General features: G+C 41.2%; 1 protein-coding gene across 1 annotated transcript in view; it reads left to right on the top strand.

Moving 5' to 3' along the window:
* KCNQ5 (potassium voltage-gated channel subfamily Q member 5) overlaps positions 1–23,741 on the top strand; it is a 539,982-nt gene that overhangs the window by 474,612 nt on the left and 41,629 nt on the right. Inside the window, exons 4-7 of the mRNA XM_075063805.1 lie at positions 3,537–3,712; positions 4,975–5,100; positions 13,425–13,535; positions 18,480–18,575. Coding sequence (XP_074919906.1) covers positions 3,537–3,712; positions 4,975–5,100; positions 13,425–13,535; positions 18,480–18,575 — 509 coding nt within the window. The remainder of the gene's footprint in view (positions 1–3,536; positions 3,713–4,974; positions 5,101–13,424; positions 13,536–18,479; positions 18,576–23,741) is intronic.

Below are 23,741 nucleotides of genomic sequence, written 5' to 3' on the forward strand. Positions count from 1 at the left end.
GTGTTGGTTATTGACATTTTTACTTTATACGAAATATCTAATAGAAGTTTAATTACTATAACAGATTACAAATCTAAGGAGCGTGGGTCAAGAGACAAACAAACCAAAAGAGTCTTATCAAAGCCAGCACACCTCCCTTTATATAAGATATCAGTGCGGGATAAATGTAATACTTATCTCAAGAAAACAAGCCATGTAAAACATTCATGTTTTTGGAAAAAACCTGATCAAGTGAAAAAAAAAAAGTGAGTTTGTTCCTTATGCAGGGATACCTCAAAAAGGAATGTAGGAATGTCTTATCAGAGCAATAAATCTAGGTATTAAAGTGGGCTATACCACACACACACACACACACACACACAATCTAGAATCCTGTGGCACCTTATAGACTAACAGACATTTTGGAGCGTGAGCTTTCGTGGGTGAATACCCACTTCGTCAGACGCAGGTAGTGGAAATTTCCAGGGGTAGGTATATATATGCTAACAAGCAAGCTAGAGATAACGAGGTTAGTTCAATCAGGGAGGGTGAGGCCCTGTTCTAGCAGTAGAGGTGTGAAAACAGGAGGAGGAAACTGGTTCTGTAATTGGCAAGCCATTCACAGTCTTGTTTAGTCCAGAGCTGATGGTGCAAATTGCAGATGACGAAGCTCAGCAGTTTCTCTTGAAGTCTGTCCTGAAGTTTTTTGCTGCAGGATGGTCCCTTAAGTCTGCTATAGTGTGGCCAGGAGAGTTGAAGATGCCTCCTTACAACCTCCCTGGCCACACTATAGCAGACCTTAAGGTGACCATCCTGCAGCAAAAAAAAACTTCAGGACCAGACTTCAAAGAGAAACTGCTGAGCTTCAGTTCATCTGCAAATTTTGACACCATCAGCTCTGGACTAAACAAAGACGTGAATGGCTTGCCAATTACAGAACCAGTTTCTCCTCCCTGGTTTCACACACTCTACTGCTAGAACAGGCCCACCCCCCTGCATTGAACTAACCTCTTATCTCTAGCTTGCTTGTTAGCATATATATATACCTACCCCTGGAAAATTTCCACTACCTGCGTTCTGACGAAGTGGGTATTCACCCACGAAAGCTCACGCTCCAAAACGTCTGTTAGTCTATAAGGTGCCACAGGATTCTCTGCTGCTTTTACAGATCCAGACTAACACGATTACCCCTCTGATACTTGACACACAATCTAGGTGTTTAAGTGGGCTATACCACACACACACTCTCTTACTTTTTTCCCCAAAGAACAACCTCTGCTTGTGTCTTTGAAACTCCAGGAAAACATGTTAGCTGGACATGGTTCTAACTTTTTGTTTCTTAAAATGCTGAAATAGCAAATACCTTTGTGAAATGCGTACTTGCAAATATGTCAGCTCAATGCAAAGCTCCTAATATAATTTGTTAATATCACTGCTTGTAAAAGATAAAATGCTTTATGTATCAACATTGAATTTACTGAGTTTGCTAAACTTATTACTAATGTAAGAAACCATTTAAGGATAGAATATTTATATTATTGGGGAATTCATTATTTACTGGCAGTGCTCAAGCAATTTCTTCATCCAAATCAGGATGACAAGAAGAATCATCTTTCCAAAAATTGCCATGTAGAATCAACAACTTCTTTAATAAGTATTTAAGATGAAGACTCTCTTTAAGAATGACTTAATTTTAAAAAAGATGGTTTTGAGAACTAAGAAACTTTCTCTAAAGAACAAGTGTGTTTAGTCTTTTTGAAAACAAAATTTTATTTCCTGTTGAAGTCTAGTAAAATGAAAAAAATATCTCAGAAATGTATTGGATAAAAAGAAGAAGTTAAAACTCTAACTTTGAAGATGTTCTGAGAATCTTCTGCCACAAAGATAAAGGAAATGTAGTCATCGAGAAAGAATTAAAACTCTATCAAATATGTGCATTAACAACCTGAATATTGATAAGATAAAGAGGCACCTAAAGACAACCCCTGATGACACTGAACCAGTGAAAGAAGGACAGCATCAACCTGAATTTAAAAAAGTCTGAAAGAGGTGTGTTTTCTTGTACCTTCATGGAACTAGGAAGGAGAGGAGTATAAAAAATTCTCAGTTAAGTACCCCTCACACACACCCTCCCTGCTACTCTGCTCAGCGAACACACAGCACTCATCAGCTTATCCTGCCCATCTCTACGAGCAAGCTCCCACACAGAGCTAAGAAAAACAGAGAAGGCTAAGGAAGAAACCAACCGAAGAAAAACCTCTTGGCTTCCACATGAATTAGTGAGAGGAAGTTATCTAAGGCTATGTCTATACGTACAGCGCTGCAGTAGTACTAACAGAGCTGCACCGCTGCAGTGCATCTGGTGAAGACGCTCTATGCCGACAGAAGAGAGCTCTCCCTTCAGCATAATAAAACCACCTCCGCGAGCAGCAGACGCTATGTCATGTATGTCGGTGTAACTTATGTCACTCGAGGGGGTGGTTCTGATGTGCCTCCACTGCTGCTCCCACTGCTACTGCGCTAGCTCAATGAGAGCTAATGTGAGTATGTGTACGCAAACAGGAGAATCACATCCCAAGCTCATAGTACAGACATAGTCTAAAACAGTGGGAGTCACATCCCTGATTTGGTGATAAGAGAAACAATTAGTCAGAGCTAGCCTACTGTTTCTTGTTTCTCTGGGGTAAATATTTTTAGTAATTTTTAAAATAAAATTACTTGGCATCCAACAGTTTAAAATTACCCCTTTCTATTCCATACTACTCATAGCTACTGCAGGCCATAATACATCTAGCTGTCTCTGCTTGAACAGTGTTTCTTCTCCTCATCCTCTCCTAAGCATGGCACTGGCTCCAAGAGTTATAAACAAGCACTCTGCACTTAACAAAAAATTTTAAATCTTTGTCGTGAAGAAACAAACTCTTATGCAAAGTATTAACACTCGGAGTGCTGGAACTTTCCAGACTGCCAGCTAAATGAATGCTTAGGAGGGCATTTATGCAACCAAGTTTATTTTTGTTTTTCCCCCAGGAAATTGTATATAAGGGGAGCTTGTATCCAGAAGCTCATTACTGCACACTTGCATCGCATAGTATTTGCACTCATAGGAAAATAAAATGTATATTTATAAGTCTAAATACTTCCATTTGACTCATGTAACTGAGAGGGGTCTGTTTTCTCTTACTGTTTTTTTTTTATGCCTTTTCATAGGAATGTTGCTATGGGGGAAAGTAGCACCACAGTTTTAAACCATCAGATGATTTATACAGTTCTACACACAGAGCTTGAAAATACCTTCCACAAGTCAATTAGTTCCTTTAGTACAGCCTGCCTTATCAGTATATGTTTTTAATATTTCTAATATATCTAATGATTTTCATCCTGAAGGGTCTCTAAGCACTTTTTAGACTCTAGTCTTGATCCCACAGTCCTATGTCAGACAAAATTCCCAGGGAATTGAGTAGGAGTAAGGACAACTCCCTTCACTCAGCATATGTACATCTATGTTCATGATCACTTTATGTACATTAATATCTTCTGTAATGTATTTCTTTCAGACACCATTGTTCTCATCGCTTCAATAGCAGTTGTTTCTGCAAAAACTCAGGGTAACATTTTTGCAACATCAGCACTGAGAAGTCTTCGTTTCCTACAGATCCTTCGTATGGTGCGCATGGACCGAAGAGGAGGGACTTGGAAATTATTAGGTTCAGTAGTTTATGCACATAGCAAGGTAACTTTCATTTAATTCTTCAGTGGATTCAACATCTCTGTGAATCAACATCACCTTATATATTTATCAGATTCCAGTAAATACCTAAAACTTTCTAAAGTAATGTTGGCTATGTAATGCATTATCAAAAATATATCTTTTCATGTTCATTCAGATTTCTGAAAATATGCTAAAAATATTGGCCCTGATTCATCACCAGTTGGATGCTGATGTAATTCCATTGAAATCAGTGGAGTTACACAAGTGTCAAACTGAACTGGGAAATTAGACCAATTGTTCAGGGTGGCCAGAGAACAAGAATTCTTTTTCATGAAAAAATCTGAGATTTCAAAATTTGTTTTTATTCCACATTGGAATGAAAATGAAGCCTTTCTAAACCTTTGGTGAAAAAACATGAGAGAGAAAGAGATCCATCCCACAATAGAATAGTCCAGTAGTGGATATTTGAGTCCAAAATACAGAACATTACCACATAAGGTAAAAAAGGATCTCTATTAGCTACAGTAGCATTAAAGCATATAATCTCTGGGGACCAACCACTAGACAGAAGGTAGCATACTTGAAAAAATGTCAGAATATGTGACTAACTAGCAGAAGGAAGGGGTAAGTACACACGTTAGCCATTTCATTGCATAGTCCCTTCATTTAGACAAAACTCCTGAGTTCTATCCTTGTTTACAACTTTGAGGTCCATGTAGTATAGTTAATGACCATGAAGTCAGTTTGTTATGCAATCACAGGCATGAGCTGTTCAGAAGGAGATAGTATAAATGAAAGAAAAATATCCCTTTCGCACAACAAATATTTAATGATCTGTACTAAGTGGAACAACTTCAACAGGAAAGACTGAGAAAGAATGACACTGTAGCCCACTGGTTGGGGCCCTCACCTGGGATGTGGGACACCCAGCTTCAAGTCTCTCTTCCAAATCACGCTGAGCAGGAGCTTCAGCCTCAGACTCCCACATCACAGATGAGTGCCCTAATCACAAGTCTATTGGCTGTTCTGTGTTAGCTCTTTCCCCATCCTCGACCTGAGAAACCTTTCTGATGAATCAGCATTTTCCAGCAGTCTGTTGAAAAATTGCCAATCACTTCTACCTGTTGTTTAGAGACAATTTATGTGAACTGAGAAGCATTTGATTTTTAACTGCTAAAATGCCAAAAAAAAAATGGACAGTTTAATTATTTTTTCTTCAAATGCCACTCCACTCTATGTTTAATCTTCTTAATACAGACTGATCTTTATTTTCTTTTATCTAGGAATTGATCACAGCCTGGTACATAGGATTTTTAGTACTTATCTTTTCCTCTTTCCTTGTCTATCTGGTGGAAAAAGATGAAAATACCCAGTTTTCTACGTATGCAGATGCTCTCTGGTGGGGCACAGTAAGTATAGAAAGATCATTTGAACTATTTAGCTAATACTGTACAATATTTGGTATTACACGAATGCACATATTAGAAGATGTAAACTTATAGTGGTCCTGAGGTATCCCAGTGCTTGTATCTTGAAAAGGTATGAATGCTACCCTTCCATCCTAATTTGGTAGCATTTTTACACCTGCTTTACACAGATGTAAAGCCCCAATTCAGCAAGATTCTATAAGGTGGATAGAAAGCTGGCTAGATTGTCGGGCTCAACAGGTACTGATCAACGGCTCGATGCCTAGTTGGCAGCCAGTACCAAGCGGAGTGCCCCATAGGTCGGTCCTGTTGGTTTTGTTCAAGATCTTTTGTTCAAGATTTTCTTATGGCTGGAGCTCTCACAGTTCTGGTTTATGTATGCCAACCAAGATTAATAGAGAAGCAAGATGGGTGAGGTAATATCTTTTATTGGACCAGCTTCTGTTGGTGAGAGACAAGCTTTTGAGCTACATAGAGCTCTTCTTCAGGACTTAGACCTCACCCACCTAGTGTCTCTAATATCCTGGGACCAGCATGGCTATAACAACACTGCATACAACTAATGATCTGGATGATGGGATAAATTGCACCCTCAGCAAGTTTGCAGATGACAGTAAGATGCGGGGAGAGGTAGATATGCTGGAGGGTAGGGATAGGGTCAGAGTGACCTAGACATATTGGAGGATTGGGCTAAAAGAAATCTGAGGTTCAATAAGGACAAGTGCGGAGTCCTTCACTTAGGACAGCAGAATCCCATGCATGGCTACAGACTAGGAACCGAATGGCTAGGCAGCAGTTCTGCAGAAAAGGACCTCGGGATTACCGTGGATGAGAAGCTGGATATGAGTCAGCAGTGTGCCCTTGTTGCCAAGAAGGCCAATGGCATATTGGGCTATATTAGTAGGAGCATTGCCAGCAGATCGAGGGAAGTGATTATTCCCCTCTATTTGGCACTGGTGATGCCACACCTTGAGTATTGTGTCCAATTTTGGTCCCCCAACTACAAAAGGGATTTGGACAAATTGGAGAGAGTCCAGTGGAGGGCAATGAAAATGATTAGGGGGCTGGGGCACATGACTTAGTAGGAGAGGGTGAGGGAACTGGACTTATTTAGTGTGCAGAAGAGAAGAGTGAGGGGGGATTTGATAGCAGCCTTCAACTATCTGAAGGGGGTTTACAAAGAGAATGAAGCTCGGCTGTTCTAAGTGGTGGCAGATGACAGAACAAGAAGCAATGGTCTCAAGTTGCAGTGGGGAAGATCTAGGTTGGATATTAGGAAATACTTTTTCACTAGAAAGGTGGTGGAGCACTGGAATGGGTTACCTAAGGAGGTGGTGGAATCTCCATCCTTAGAGGTTTTTAAGGCCTGGATTGACAAAGCCCTGGCTGGGATGATTTAGTTGGTTTTGGTTCTGCTTTGAACAGGGGATTGGACTGGATTACTTCCTGAGGTCTCTTCCAACCCTAATCTTCTATGATTCTATGATCCTAAGACCTTTAAGCATATGCTTAACTTCAAACTTCGGTACAGCTGCATTGTTGAAGTCCATGGGACTTGGGAACATGCTTGCGTGCTTCGCTGAAAGGGATAGGGTTATTCACATGCTTAATAGTAATCATGTGCTTAAATGCTTTGCCAAATTAGGGATTAAGTAACTATACATGGTATAAGAAAATGGAGAATCAGTTCTAGATGTTTGCCGTTCATTCAAATTTCTCTTTTGATCTTGAAATCTGGTTAAAAGTCTCACCAGTAACAAACTTTCTTACAAGATTCTGAATTTTTCTGTTTTCAGTGGGAATAGAAATACTATACAAATAGTGAGATAGATCCTTGGCCCATGCTTAGCTGCACTGTGCTGCTCAGACAGCTGGAAGGCTGCCCTAACAGGGAAGCTGCTTATTCACCTCTTATAGGTATATCCCCCTCCAGGAGATAAAGCAGAGCTCCTGTTCCCACTGGCATAGTAGAACACCTTGTGCTCCAGCAATCCCAGCCAGTCAATGGTGCCATTAGCGTCAACATAGACTTAGAGCATCACTTAGGTTGATCAGGGGACTAAAAAGGTAACTTCCCCACTTCAGGTGTTGTGTTGACAGGAGCAGAACCGGACCCAAGTCTTTCTTGTACTTCCACTACCAGACTAGTCAAAATCTGAGCTTGCTTAGAGAAACGACGAAAAACAAAATAAACTCGCAGACACTTCTGAACCCAAAAAGAATGTGCATTTGGGGTTTTGTTGACTTTTTGGGCAAAAGGTAGGTTTCCCAAACCTTTTTATTTGAACCAGTTCACTCATTCTTAGGCCATAAGTTAACCTTCCTCCTACGGGTTGTATTTTTGAACTATCAGTGAGTAGAAATGTGAGCTTTGAACATGCAGAACCCAAAGTATCTGTTGGTTGCACAGCAACCGTTATAAAAAATACAGAAGTATTTTGCCTAATGAGACTTGTTTTAAAATATCAACAAAAAATATCTCCTAAAATATTTAATATTTGATCCTTTAATCCTAATGCAGGTAAGACTTCCATTGACTTAAAGTTAACCCTTTGTATCAAACTCTGTTACACCAACGTAAATTGCTCTGGATTTACTGCAGTGTAACTGAGAGCAGTTACTGCTGGCCTGAAGTTAGTAAGAGTTTTGACTGCTTCACAGTTGCAGGACTGGGTTCATAATTGAACCGTGGGGCTTTGCTAAAGTCAGGCCTTGCTCCTGTAATCATATCCACAGATCCAAGCAGATCTGATTACATGAACAAGAGCTTAGTTTTATACTTTGCTTCTCCCATTCTTGAGATTTTAGAAGGAAAAGCCCTGCTAGGAAACAATCCTTTTATAAAATGGTGGCTTTGTATACAGTGAAAATGAAAATGTATGATTCATGAGTCAGATAATTTGTGCCAACTGGGAAAACAGGAATTTTTTCTTACTATCAACAGAAAAACAAATTATAATTAAAAACCTGAAAACAATTTTCTTTACTCTTTAGTTAACCTGAATATATTTAAATTCTCAATATATTCAGGTGCATAAAATTACTGAAAATCAGCATATCCCCCTAATTCATTATTTTTGTTGTTTCCCTCCTAATAATGATAATTGCTTTATTATCTGTAAAACAGTATGTCGGAAATGTAGTCTTGCTTGTTTTGATTGCCAGAATAACCCACATGCAGGTTTTGAAAAGGTCAGATCACATGGCATTCTAGGGGGCGTCTATGCTTAGTCTCACTGATTTGTTTATTTGCAGCAGTTATTCTAATTTACATTCCACTGTATACACCAAGTCCCAGAATGGTTTTGTGATGTTCCTGTTTAAGAAAAAGGGGGGGGACTAGCCATGAATAATCCTCTGAAGTTCCAAGCTTCTAGAAACACTCATAACGCCTTCTCCTCATACCCAGCATGCTGTTATTAATTGACACTAGCACACTCATTCAATCAAATTATCTATGGGCCATATCCTGTCATCATTCCATGTGTGATACTCTTATTGAGGTCAACAGGTGTTTTTCACTGAAATCAAAGGCAAGATATGACCGGTTAGTTTAAATACTTCTAGATTTCCAATCTGCAATTCTAACATAACATAAATGCCATCAATGTGGATTTTCTTATGGCTGGAGCTCCCACAGTTCTGGTTTATGTATGCCAACCAAGATTAATAGAGAAGCAAGGTGGGTGAGGTAATATCTTTTATTGGACCAGCTTCTGTTGGTCAGAGAGACAAGCTTTTGAACTACATGGAGCTCTTCTTCAGGATTTAGACCTCACCTACCTAGTGTCTCTAATATCCTGGGACCAGCATGGTTATAATAACACTGCATACAGCCAAGATTAGCAGGTGCCGTGCAGGGCTTAAAGAGCAAGAATACTTGGAGAGGATGGCAAATTAATTAAATAAAATAATTATTTTAATAAACCATATATAATGTGGGAACAGAAAGGGGAAGCATTTCTTGGCTTAAATATCTGTTATTCAAGCCCCGTGGGAGTTCCCTATCATTTCAATGCTATACTTACGTGTGTGCTTTTTGCAGTTACCATATATGGTAATTTGTTTTACCTGAAAACATAATTTAGTATGGTATATAAAGGATTCTTGTAAAGCTGGTATCTTTTCAGAGTTTCTCTCAGTAATATTGTCTTTTCCTTTTCTAATAATACATTGTCATTACAATAGAATAATGGAATATCTATGGACAACTATGTGAATACCAAATGAATTCATTATGGATAATGTTGTTACAGTGAATATGAAATACTGATGATAGTTTCCAATTCAACACTATCAGCACTTGAACAAATTTAATTATTTCAATTAACCTCATAATATGTGGAGATTCAAAAGGGAATTATTTATTAAGAAACGTGTAAATGCATCTGATTAAAGAACAAACTATTGTAATGTGAATTAAACAGAAGGGAAATTCTATTCTTGGGATTCTTGCTTGGTCTTGTTTTTTCTTCAGAGAAATTCTGTGCTGAGTGACTTCTCTTCTCTCCAGAGGGCTTTTGGGTGTCAAGATTCATGAGGCTTAAAGTTTATTTAAGTTTTTGAGAATATTGTTACCCTACAATGTCCCTAATATACAGACAACACTAAGTTTGACGTCTCCTTTTCTGCAGCCCTACTGGAGACATGTCCTCATTCTTCAGTTTCTGATAGAGACAGGAAAATGGATGAAAGCCAGTTGATGTAGGTTCAATCCTGAAAAAAGAGGTTGATGCTGATTGGCAGGGGAAGCACTTTGAGGAATTAGCAAAGTCAATAATCATTCTGTCAGTGGAAGGCATCTGCCCACCTTTTGTCAAAATGGTTTAGAATTTCAGGGTCTTACAAGCCTTGTAGCTGCTCCTGGCTTCCCATATGGCAACAGTCATTTGTCAGGCAAAGAAGCCATTCCTTTTGGAGGTAGACCCCATCACTGGCATGCCAACGTTACTATGGATCACTCTCCCAGAGGCTAGCCTTGACAGCCACTTGAATATTTCAGCTAATGTAGTGAATGACTGCCTCCTTTTTAGCTAGCCTGCCTTTCTCTAAGATGGGTAGGCAACCAATGCACGTGTGCCAAAGGCAGCATGCGAGCTGATTTTCAGTAGCACTCACACTGCCTGGGTCCTGGCCGCTGGTCTGGAGGGATCTGCGTTTTAATTTAATTTTAAATGAAGCTTCTTAAACATTTTAAAAATGTTATTTACTTTACATACAACAATAGTTTAGTTATTTGTTATAGACTTATAGAAAGAGACCTTCTAAAAACGTTAAAATGTATTACTGGCACGTGAAACCTTAAATTTGGAGCTCACGCTCCAAAACATCTGTTAGTCTATAAGGTGCCACAGGATTCTCTGCTGCTTAAATTAGAGTGAATAAATGAAGACTTGGCACACCACTTCTGAAAGGTTGCCAACCCCTATTCTAAGACATCACACCTGTGCTTTATCCTCAACAATGGAAGCAGTGATGGTACTGCTTACTATCTATGAGCCCTAAATAGCTTACATCCCATTTACTTAAGTAATTATTTCTCCACCTTTGCCCAGTGACTACCACTGCATTGAGTTGCACTGCTTTGGCCAGGAGTGACCTCTGAGAGAATAGTAGGCATTTTCCTTGAAAATTCACCTCTACCAGACAACTGTCTAAGCCTGAACTTGGCCATATTTAGAACATTAAGTAAAATAGTTCTTTTTGTCCAAGCTTTCTACTAATCGCAAGCTCTGGAATCCTTGGTATTTAGCCTATTCTTGTCCATCTTATCCTTTAAAATTCAGTTTGCTCTGTTCTGGATGTGAGCCATTCGGTGTTCCATTTGGAGTTAATAAATCCACTCGGTCCATAAATGGGTGAAATTCATTCTACCTGCCTAAAGCTGCGGTATTCATTCCTCTATGCAGAGGAAATGCAGTGAGGCAAAATCCCGCTACCCCAACCCAGTCCCAGGATGCAGGGCTGCTACACAGCCCTTCTCACACTCCTTTGCCATGGGTTTTATTCCAGTGCTGGAATAACCCTTCCGTGCTGGTTTCCTGGGGTACTGGAGCACTGTAAATAGGTACCTGTGACCCCTCCTCCGGCCATAGCTCCAAAGTAGCTTTTTGTGACAGTGTATGGAGAGCTGGCATGGAGGCCATTTCCTTGGCATGGTGGAAACCCATCCCCCCTACAGTCCCTGATACAGAGGTCCTGTCAGAAGACATTCTGCACTGGGATGAACTCTTCCCAGAGTGAGCAATAGGTCTCTTCTGGAAATGATTTCTGTGATCTGTTATCTCTGGTGGCTATTAAACAATCGTTTCCAGATAGTATGCCCCACAGTGCAAATCTGTTCCTCATGCTCCATACTTAAGATACTAGAGTCTTTTGGCTAGTTCTGCCTTTGAGACATCTTAATAAACTGCATTAGACAGTGGGGCAACATCTGGTATACATACTGTAGTCAGAGGTGGCATGAGTTCAGTGAGTGGTGGTAGCAGCTGACTTACATAGGCAGAGCCTTCCAGCACATACAGATTGAGCACTGCCATGATCTGTGTTTGTGCTACATGACAGTGACCCCGGCCTCTACAATACAACTTGTTCTGCGTATATACACTGTCTTTGATTACCCTTTCACGTTAAGGGGAGTTATGAAAAGTGTTTTACAAATGCCATCCTTCTTCACTTATACTATCCTCATGCATGTCTGAGCTGATTTTACCTGATGATTTGGGCTACTTCTTTCATAACAAGAATATCTCATTCCAAAGCTGAGTGCTACGACTAGGTGCAGTCGGCTGTGGGCTGAGTCTCACGGAGCCGTAATACAGGTTTTTACTTTAATTTTGACTTTTCCTATGCAATCTTTGCATTCAGAAAACCTGTAGCCAATGATCAGTGTTGATGTGACAAATTCCTCTGAAGTCATTGGGACACTAAGGCCAGTGTCTACACTAAAAACTTAGGTTAATGGAGCACTGCAGCCATGCTGCTGACATGTTTCTAGTGAAGAAACAGCTATGGTGCTTTTTACACTGCCTTGTTGCCATTCGTTTTTAGTGCATCTCTTCACCCTATGTGCTTGGGGATTTTATGCTGCAACAGATGACTCAGCTCTAATTGTCCAAGTATGTTCACAGAAAATATGACGTCTTTCTGCACTTCCTTTGACCTTGTCCTTATCTATGAACTTATACTTCCCTTTTAATCACTGGAGTATTAAATCTTTGCATTGTAGTCCTTGGCAGACGTGTAGTCTGTTGTGCAAATTCCTGCAGTGTACTCCTGATTGTTACACTAAATAGTACAATTACATATACACAAAAAATGACAATGCTTTCTGCATGATTTCCACTTGCTCAGATCCACTACTGACGTCTTCATTGTCAGAGACGATGCATAACTCTTGATGGGGGAGACACAATTTAAAGGTTCTAAGGGGGCACGTGACTGCCCCACTCATTGGCCTGGTCTACACTGTGGGGGCGGTCGATGTAAGATACGCAACCTCAGCTACAAGAATAGTGTAGCTGAAGTCGACTTATCTTATGTATACTTACCTCCCATCCTCACAGTGTGGGATCAACGATCGCGACTCCCCCGTCGACTCTGCTTCCACCTCTCGCCCTGGTGGAGTTCCGGAGTCAACGGGGAGCACGTTCGGGGATCGATTTATCACGCCTAGACGAGATGCGATAAATTGATCCCCTATAGATCAATCGCTACCCACCGATCCGGCGGGTAGTGTGGACGTACCCATTGCCTCTGGGCTGAGGAGCAGCAGCAGAAAGAGAAGTGCCAGGGCTGTGGCAAGCGAGTGCCTCAGAGAGCATGTCATGGCAGCCAGGCTCCACAGGCAGGGGCCAGCTCCGGAGTGCATCACTAGCTGGCACCGCGTTCCTTTGTGGGAGAGGCCCAAGCAGGCTGGGCAGCTCCCACCAGCTTCCAGTCCACTGGCTCTTGGCAGGAGGTGATGGTTTTCAAACTGGGGAAGGAGGGGGCATGACCTCTAGTTTGAAAACCTCTTTGCTTAATGCAAGGCAAAAATCTGGGAGGGCACATGACCTCTCATGCCCCCCACACACATTGCCTATGTTCATTGTTACAAAGTTATTCATATCCATCTATTTAAATAATGTTTTTCTTTACAGATGTGTTCTAAAATAAAAGATTGTGTTATAAGAGAAACATTTAGATTTTCATGTGTCTTGTTGAATGATTATTTACTGGAAAAGTTCTTGCATACTGTGTATCTGACCTGTAGCTTTTCTTTCAGGTACTTCTATTGCACATGATATTTATTCATTGCTTTTTAGATCACATTGACAACAATTGGCTATGGAGACAAAACTCCTCTTACTTGGCTTGGAAGGCTGCTTTCTGCTGGGTTTGCTCTACTTGGAATTTCTTTCTTTGCACTACCTGCTGTGAGTATCTTTACAAAAATAAAAAAAAAATAATAAGATCTTCAATAACTCCTAAGGTTGACATGATGTGAGAAGCTGCATGAAGCTTTCAACATAAAGAAGCATTGTCTGAATATGTAAAGCTCCTTCACTAATGTTAAAACTTTTCTAGGGTGCCTTTTCGTAGAGTAAGGAAATCTGATCATGCAGTTGGATCATCTACATAAAGCCCCTTTTCCTGTTGTGTAGCCTGGAACACTGGGGTATTATGAATCCAGTGTTTCTAAAACTGTACATGTAACCCTTTTGCTCCTCTGAGTTGGCAGCAACAAGGGCCGGGGTTCCATTCAATAACACAGTGCATAACCGGCTCGAGCCCCCACCCAGTGACCTGGGACACTTACATACCACACCCCCTGGGCGCCTTTAGGAGGCAATACTTCCCCTCTCGCAAGCATGGAGTCTTGAGTGTAGCAAAATCCTTTTAATAAAGGAAGGAAACAATGCGGCATCCCATTGGAGAAACACCACAAATAGCATTATACACAAACCATAAACAAAAACCCACCTCCAACTACGTTTGGCAATGTCCTTTCCCCCTTAGGGTCTTAAGTCCAATCACCCCAAAGTCCAACAACCCAAAAGTCTCTGGTCAGTGCCACCCCAGAATTCAAGAGTTTTACCCCCCCCAGCCTGGGTGGAACTGGGGCGGGGGGAGTCCACACAGGGTGTTAAGGGGCACCTTACATGGGCCAGGGCCAACTGCTCCACCTCTCCAAGGAGGTCTGCTGCAGCCTTCACCACAACCAGCTGTGCCGCTCCTCTAGCTGTCCCTGCAAACCACTTCACTCTGCTCACTGTTCCATGGGCTGCTCCAACACACTACAAACTGCTCCACTCTGCCAGCTGCTTCATGGTAGGTCTTCAGGCTCCCCCACTGGTTAACAAAGCACTCAGTGATTCTCAGCTCAGCTCTTTCAGTGATTTCAGCTCTTAGTAGGGGAGCCCTGGTGCTGGTGCATCAGTGGCCCAACATGAATTCAGCTTAGCAGTCTCTAGATGGACTCCTAATGGAATCAAAATTAGCTCTACTCTTTAACAGTGGAGAGAGAAGGATGTGCAATTGGTGTTCCAGGCCCTCAAAAGGGGCCCATACCATCAGGTACACACACCAATCCCCAACCTCTCTCAATTCACTGGGTTTCTGGAACCCATGTCCCTTGTCTAGCAAGTACTACTTAATTTAGGTTGAGTCATTTCTGTCATAAAGCAGTCTAATAGTTCCTCATTCACATAATTAGGATGACAGCACTTTTCTTTTCCTTCTGCCCCAATAACAAAGAAATTGGGGATCCCAGCTGTCAAAATAACCATCCCAGGCTGCCTTGCTGGGTGTGCCCATGCAAATATTTGAGATTTCACATTCCTGACATTCTTTCCGCACTTCCCATAATTCACCACCAGATGTCAGAGTAGAGCTCATCCTGACTCTGCTTACATGCAGTTACTCACTTATGAGCTAGTACGTCAGATATGGCCATCTATTACTTAACCATAGAGTTTAAGTAGTTCATTATTCAGTTAAAAAAAAGGATAGGCCCGTATGGTCAGTTTTGAAGCAGAATTCTTCATTGGTTTAATTTATTCACTGTCGAAAATGTTGGGATGATATGGCCCAAATGAAAGTGTCATTGCAAAGACTTATCATTGTATTTGTGTGGGGGTTTGGACTTGAACAAAACTGGAAAATATCTTTGTTTCCAGGATTTACTCCTGTTGCATTTTGAAAAACAGAAATTCCTTTCTCTGCCTGTGAATTGTGCCTCATACCCTAACAGTACGTTTCTCTCAGGGCTTTGAAATGATTGAGCAGATATATTCTTCTGGATTTATTGCAGTTGGAAAAATTAGGACATTGTGAGTGGGTGGTCTACAATGACCATGTCAGATCTATCCATTGACTGTAGTAGAATGCATTAAATCAGGCAGAAGCTGTAAGCCATATTGCACAGACAGGCTCCAAGCTGTTTTTTATCCCTTGCGTCCAAGGATTCTAACTGGCTCGTTTTCCTCTTGTCTTATTCTATTTCCTTTAACTGAAATAAGCAAAAGAAAAAAATAAACCATACACTTGTACTTTGCTCACTCATATCTGAACCTGTCATAGAGGAGATCCAGCATTTAACATACAGCTTCCAGCTTAGAGGCTGCCCCTCATTTTTCATAAAAACTTGAGTTTCAAACCTCCTTTTTCAGGGCGCCTCACTCCCTTATTTTTTTTCCTTTTCTCTTTGCATGATCTCTCTCGGTTATTTAGGGTGGGAAAATTTGAGCTGGGATGTCTTGTCCTGGGTTGTACCATTCTTGGTACTTGGAGCCAGTCTCATCCAGTGAGGAGGCAGCCTCCCCTTGCCTGGCTGACTACTATCTTGTGATAAACTTGTAGACTTTAAGGTCAGAAGGGACCATCATGAACTCCTAGTCCAGTGGTTCTCAACCTGTGGGTTGTGAGCACAAAGTGCATTGTGATCCTGTATTAATGGGGTTGCCAGGGCTGGCGTTAGACTTGCTGAGGCCCAGGGCCAAAGCCTGAGCCCCACCATCTGGGGCTGAAGCCGAAGTCTAAGGGGAAGAGCCCGTCCACCTAGGGCTGAAGTCCTTGAGCTTCTGCTTTGCCCTGCCACCACTGCCCCAGGTGGTGGAGCTTGGGCTTTGGCCCTCTGCCCAGGGTGGCAGGGCTTATGCAGGCTCAGGCTTTGGTCCCCTCCTCCTGGGATCATGTAATAATTTTTGTTATCAGAAGGGGGTCACGGTGCAATGAAGTTTGAGAACCCCTGATCTATTCTGACCTCCTGCACATTGCAGGCCACAGAACCTCACCCACTCACCTCTGTAATAGACCCCTAATCTCCGGCTGAGTTACTGAAGTCCTCAAATCATGATTTAAAGACTTCAGATTACAGAGAATTTCCGATGGAGCTGAATGTTGCAGCACAAATTATCAGCACGGTTTTATAGCTGCAGAAATACATAAATTCATAACCACAGTCTGTATACATATCTCATAATGACGATCAAATTCAGAATATTACAAGTTCTTATAGAAGGCCTTACTAGACTTACTTTTATACACAATAACATTGCACAACCGGTTGATTCAATTACTTGCGCTTGGGGGTTCAGCCTACCTGTTCTCCCCTGAGGGTGTCTGCCCCCTGATTGTAATAGAAGTTCATTCTGTTAAATGCAAAAGTACATTTTATTCTATAAATGACTACTTGATAAGAAAAACACGAGAGTTTGAGATTTACAGACATTAAAGGGACTTTAGTGGAAAAGAGAGTAATCTAATGAGTACTGGAGCAGGCAGAAATATCAGAACATTTAACATGTGTATACAAATGGTACATTTAATAAGTTTGAATCCAAAGGGCAAATTTACTCCTTCTTGTATTACACGCCACTGTACATATGAAACATCAATATTTAAAAATTTATTCACTTACATATAGATCATTTTAAAAATTATTTAAATTGGCATTAGAATACTTTTATATTTAACCATATAGACTGACCAACATTAAAAAGTCAGCATTTACCAACAACATTGCAGCATCTGAGATTCCACAGTTATTTTCCTTGTTTAAATACAGAGCACTACTGCATTATCTCAGATATTACAATGAAATACCTATTGGCAAATGTTGACATCAATGGTACCCACTGTATTTGAATCAATGTGTTATATAATGATCCCTAGCAAAAAACATACTCTTAGAGATGGCTAGGGAGTAAGATATTTATGTCTGCAGTTGAGTATATGAAAAATAAATACAACTTTAAAATATTTGAAATATCAGAAAATTTATTGCTCATGGCATATCCTTGTGGCCATCCATTTTCTTCATGAGCAACATTTGTGTTTAGTCAGACTATGGAAAATATATTAAGATGTGTGTATCTTTCATGGATTTTCTTTTATTTTTCTTGCATAAGAATCAAGTGGAATCTTTCCTCCTTATAATGCAAAATTATTCAGCTAAATAACATCCCTTGCAGAAGTTTAGGAAGCAAGCATCTTTGCACTTTTGGCCTGTTCAGCAAAATAATGGATATTCTTACCCTATAAAAAGCCAAAAGTAGTAAAAATTTAATTATAAACTTTGTTTCAAACCCAGTATTCCCAACCCCAAATGTTCAAAAATCATGAGTCAGGCTCACCAAAAATCATGAGAGTGGCTGTATCATCATGAGATTATGTAAAAAACAATAGATTTTGTGGTCTTTTTATTGGCCTTCTGCTTTTTTAGCCTTTAGGGTTCACTGGGCTCACATTTTGAAGCTTTTTCCACAGCCACAAGGACTAGAAACTTAACTTTTCATTAAGAATGAAGGCTGAAATCATCACATAGCCACGTGACTCCAGGAGCTGGGGCTTTAAGGAAAACAATAATTATCATGAGGCTCATGACAAAATCATTAGAGTTGACAACATTGCAAACCCCATAGAATGAATACTACAGATTAATTAATTAAACTGAAAAACTTGCCATATGCAAGCTACTTTTGAATTTTCTAAATTCAAAACTTACAACACAGGGTTGTGACTATAAGTGAAGTATATAAATGATTGTTTGGCTGCCTATACAGATACCTTATCTGGAATATCAGTAGCACACAGTGGCATGGTTTAGATGAGCAGCCATTCAGAACACTGCAAATGTTATTTCTTATGTAGAGATTCTCATGTCTTCCTTAACAGTGAATGGACATTGTCTTATTGTTAAACTTTGTACTGTAGTAAATGTAGTTGTTTGAAATAATCAGACAAAACAATGCCTATTGTGAATGATGGTGCTTTTTTTTTTTATCACTCTCACAGTAACTTCAGAGCTGATGTATTTAAACTATTTTTTACAATTACCTTCCTAATGATAAAAACTCATGTGTTGTATTTTACTCTAGGGCATTCTTGGCTCAGGCTTTGCATTAAAAGTACAAGAACAGCATCGTCAGAAACATTTTGAGAAAAGAAGGAATCCAGCTGCTAGTTTAATTCAGGTAAATATCAAAGCAGTGAGAGGATAAAAATAGATTTCTAAGTGCTTGTTAGGTAAATTTTACCTCCTGTGTTATGCAGAGTTCTGTAGAAATATTGTTTAATTGCCACAAGTTGAACATTTTGTTAAAATGAACTGTGTTCGATAAACACCGTGTGTTTATATAATGTTATAGTCAGCTTTTCAGTGCATGGTTCATGCATTGTTGAATTTCAGATTAATATCCATACCAAAATGGCCATGCAAGGATGCAAATTATGTGCAGTCCAGCTTGACATTTGATTATATAAATTACTTGGAAAAACAGGTTTGATCACTGAAGGACAGGATTAAGAGATAGCACAGCACTCTGGCCCAGATTCAATTACTTTTCACTACTAGAGAGTTCACAGTGCTCAGATGAGTAATATATTCCTTTAGAATTTAGAGGTTTTTGTCCAGAGAATTGCTTTTGATATCACCCAATCTAGGAGCTGGAAATATGGAATTGATTAGTTCAGTGTCTTGAAATGCTGAGTATCTTTTCACCTGTTGTACTGAGGTGATGGTTCAGATCAATATTTTAAAAGAGATAAAAGTAAATGAAAATGTTTAGTATATTTGATCATTTAAACTGTAATTTTGTACAATTATTTTAACTTTCTATCATAGTGGATTGAAATGCTTGCTGATGACTGTCATACCACAGGTCTCTAGCTCTAAAAGTACGAAAAAAGAAAGAACAAAATCAGTTTCCTACTGAACTTTATTGTATTTGATATACTGGACTGAAATGCAGATACCATCTTCCTTTACTTGTTTTGGAAACCAACTCTTTTAAATGTGTATCATATATTGTCTCTTTTCTTACTGGTGTGGCAAGTGAAAACAAAGAACTTGAGCAGTTCATATAACATTGTTTCACTAAGCTCAAGAAGATGACAAAGGTATTTTTGGAATGTTCAGACAGTTAATAAATTATTAATTGAGAGCATGAATAAGTACTTTGTCATTCCTTTTGCACATACTGTAGGATGAGTGAAACTCTCCAAGATATATACATTCTGATTGCATTCTTTGATGAGATTACAAGTTTGGTTGATCAAGATAACTGCATAGATGTAATATACTTAGACTCTCGTAAGGCATCTGACTTACTACCGATGTGTCGGGCCAGGTCATGGACGGACAGCCTAGTGGCTGGAGCCAGAGTTAGGCATCAGGAAATGGAGTCAGGAGGGATCAATCTGAGGTTAGGAGCTGAGATCAGCATCAGGAGTGGAGGCTAAGTCAGGAACCAGGTCAGAAGGAAGAGACAAAGCCAAGTCAGAAACCGGATATCAGAGGTAGGCGGTAAAGCCAAGATCAGGAACCAGAGATCAGAAGCAGAAGGCGCGCGCCTACCCAGAAAGCTGATATCAGAGCCAGAAGGAAAAGCCAAGGACAGGAATCAAGGAGCAGAAGCAGGATGAGGAAGCAGGGTCTGTAGCAGCAGCTGGCTGGGGTTCCACATCATTGCACAGACAAACTTACTGAATCCTCCCCAGGAGATGTTAATTAGTATGTCTAGACCAATCAGGAATCGGGACTCTCCTTCCAATCATACTCTTTATGGGAGGATGTCCTGTGATGTATGTGTGTCCGTGAGGCTTATGACCTGCTGAGTGTTTTCACTACCAGAGCTGTTACGTGGTGGCAAGGAGATGGTTGCTGTCCAGGGAGTTTGCAAGCCTAGGTTATAGTCCTGCTGCTCTTAAAATCACCTTCCTGCTCAAGAGAAAATCTGTGGCATCACCTGCCAAGGCTTTTTTGGAGTTGCCTTTGTGGAAAGTCTCTATAAGGTTGGGAGCTTGTACATGATGGGCTGGTTCCCAGGACTGCTCCTTGGGGCCATACTCCTCCCAGTCCACAAGGTACTCTGCTTGATCCTGGAATCCAGTATGGTCTGAACTAGGTGTTCTTCATGGCACTGGACATGGATGGATGGCAGAGGTGGTTGTATTCAGCCCAGAAATGGGCCATTCAGGGAATGGCTTCAAAAGAGAGATTGGAAAACAGGGTGTATTTTGAGTGACCTCTACAGGCAGAGTTTAACGGTGGCAGAGTTAATTGGTTGGCAGATCTGAAATGGTCCAACATATCTGTGATCTAGTTTATGGGGTGGTCTGGTATGGAGATGTTTGATTGTGAGCCAAACCTTCTGGCTTACCTTGAATTCCAGGTCATGCTGTCTCCAGTGATCCACATGTTGCTTGTAGGCACCTGCCATGGGGTCCACTCACTGCCTCCTCCTGACCACTATGGGGATTAGCTCCTTTCAGGTGGTGCACTCTCCTCTGGCAGCCTGTCCACCTGTCTCTGCAACGCCAGGTGCTCCTTCGTGACTTGGCCCTCCAGTCAGGTCACTATGCATGTTTCTCCCTTCCAGCGTATCACAGTCTTTCAGGGCAAACTGTCCCAGGCAGTCCACTCTCCACTGCCTGGTCTGTGCCACTTCCCCAGTGGCTGATAGGGGAACCTGGGCTTCATAGTCATAACTTCAGATGCACTAAGAGTTTGGTTAGGGGATATTATGTCAATAAAGACCTCCAGGGGCAGCATGTCCTATGGTGTGTGTGGGCTCATGAGTTGACTTTTGTTTTTCCTGGTGGGAGGTCCACCCCAGCTTCTTCCCAAGGCCATGGTTGGCCTCTTCCCCTGAGGCCCTGCCCCACCCTGCCTCTTCCCTTGCTTGCTCTACCCGCTCCCTGAGTGCCTCCCGACCACTCCTCTCCGCCCCTCCAGCCCCCTCCATGCACCACTCACTCCTCTCTGTGCCAAAATGCCACGTGCCCGCTGCTCACTTCTTTCCACCCCCAAGGCCCTCCTACTCACCACTTGTTCCTCTCTGCCCCTTCCCCCGAGCACCTCCCACTCTCTTCTCTCTGCCTCCTTCCCCAAGGCTCCCCCCACAACTCCTCCACCCCATGTCACTCGCTTCTCTCTGCCCCCTCCCCCGAGACCCCCCTGCCCACCGCTCTCTCCTTTCTGCCCCCTCCTGCCTGAAGGGTGAGTGATGGGGGAGGGGTGGAGAAAAGTGAGCGATGCGGGCCATGGGGCAAGAGGCAGAGTGGAGCTAGAAGAGGCACAACACAGGTGGGGCACAGTCCATGGGTGCTGAGCACCCCCTATTTTTTTTCCTGTGGTTGGTTGAGCCTCAGAGCACACACGAAGTCAGTGCCTATGTGTGTGGGTGCCTGTGACTCATGACCTGCCAAGTATTTCTGCTGCCAGAGCTGTTAGCTGGTGTCATAGGGAAAGCTGCTGCCCAGGGAGCCTGCAGGCTCAGGTTCTGGACCTGCTGCTCCTAACACAACAATATTCTAATTAAAAGATTAGCACTATATGGTATCAATAAGGGACCCATTAAATGGATTAGGAACTGGCTAACTGACGGATCTCAAAAAGTAGTTGTCAGTGGAGAATACTGCTGAATGCAGATGTTTCTAGAGTGGTTCCACAGGGATCAGCACTAGGCCTGACACTATTCAAAATTTTCATCAATGATCTAGACGTAAATATAAAATTACAACAGATAAGATTGGTGATGACACAAAGATTGGCAGAGTGGTAAATATCGATGAGGAAGGGGAAGTCATGTAGCGTAGTCTGGACTTTTTTGGTAAAATGGGCCTATTGAAACAAAATGTGTTTTAATGCAGCCAAATTCAAATATTCATTTATGAAGAATAAATGCAGGCCATATGTGTAGAATGGGGACTGTATCCTGGACAGCAGTGACTCTGAAAAGGACTTAGTGAACAAGTAACCCAGTGTGATGCTATGGGAAAAAGGGATAATGTGATCCTTGGATTTTACCTCTGTATACAGTAATGGTAAGAATGGTACTGGAATAATGCATCCAGTTCTGGTGTCCACCTTTTAACAAAGATACCGATAAATTGCAGAGAGTGAGAAAAAGAGTCACAAAAATTATTCAAGCACTAGAGATAATGCTTTACAGTAAGAGACTCTCTGTTTAGTTTATCAAAAAGAAGACTGAGATGTGACTTGATTGCAGCATATAAGTCAGGGGTGCTGGAATGGGGGAGGTTTCAGGGGCCCAGGGTCCTCCCACTTCTTACGAACCGTGACTTCCGCGACCTCCATGCGAGAATTGCAGCCTTAATAATAAGGTATTCAAAAGATATTTATTTTTTCACACAGTCAGTAGCAATAAAAAATGCACATTTGCAACTGAATAGCTGCAAAACCTGTTGTTACTTTCAAAAGCCCTGATTTTTCCAGTGTGATGGCATTGGAATTAACATAGAGCAATGCAGCATTCAGATCCTCCACTGTCATGTTCCGATGTAGTAATTTCCATATATGCAAAGCAAGTGCAAAATGCTACCAAATGAGAATGGTAGCATGTTACACCTATTTTGCATTCTCTTCACACAGACGTAAATCTCTAGAAGGAATGCAGAACAGTGGAGAATCAGGCTTAATATTTCTATTCTTTCACTCCAGTTGATACTAAATATGTCTAGGCAAAGGGCATTGAAAGGACCATATAGACCAGGGGTTGGCAACCTTTCAGAAGTGCTGTGCCGAGTTTTCATTTATTCACTCTAATTTAAGTTTTCGCATGCCAGTAATACATTTTAACGTTTTTAGAAGGTCTCTTTCTATAAGTCTATAATATAGAACTAAACTATTGTTGTATGTAAAGTAAATAAGTTTTTTTAAATGTTTAAGAAGCTTCATTTAAAATTAAATTAAAATGCAGAGGCCCCCGGACCAGTGTTCAGGACCTGGGCAGTGTGAGTGCCACTGAAAATCAGCTCGCGTGCCGCCTTCAGCACCCGTGTCATAGGTTGCCTACCCCTGATATAGACATAGATTCTAAGTTGGTGTAAATTGGTGTCTCTCCACTGATGTCAGTGGAGACTGGGCTCATATTAGCATGGCATGGCAGTACATATTGGAAATGAGGGAACAATATACAGGAAACCTTTTAACCTAACTGGCTAGATCCTCAGCTGGGTGTAAGCTGGTGAAGTCAATGTAGCTACAATTTAACTACATCACCTTACACCAGCTGAAGATCTCGCTCCCCATTTTTGTCCAATTATAAATCTAAGAGTTGAAAATACTTTTGATACTGTGTATTTGCTTTCCACCCTCCAAATTATTTGTTTCATAG

Source organism: Chelonoidis abingdonii, chromosome 3 (assembly GCF_003597395.2).
Source record: "Chelonoidis abingdonii isolate Lonesome George chromosome 3, CheloAbing_2.0, whole genome shotgun sequence".
NCBI lineage: Eukaryota > Metazoa > Chordata > Testudines > Testudinidae > Chelonoidis > Chelonoidis abingdonii.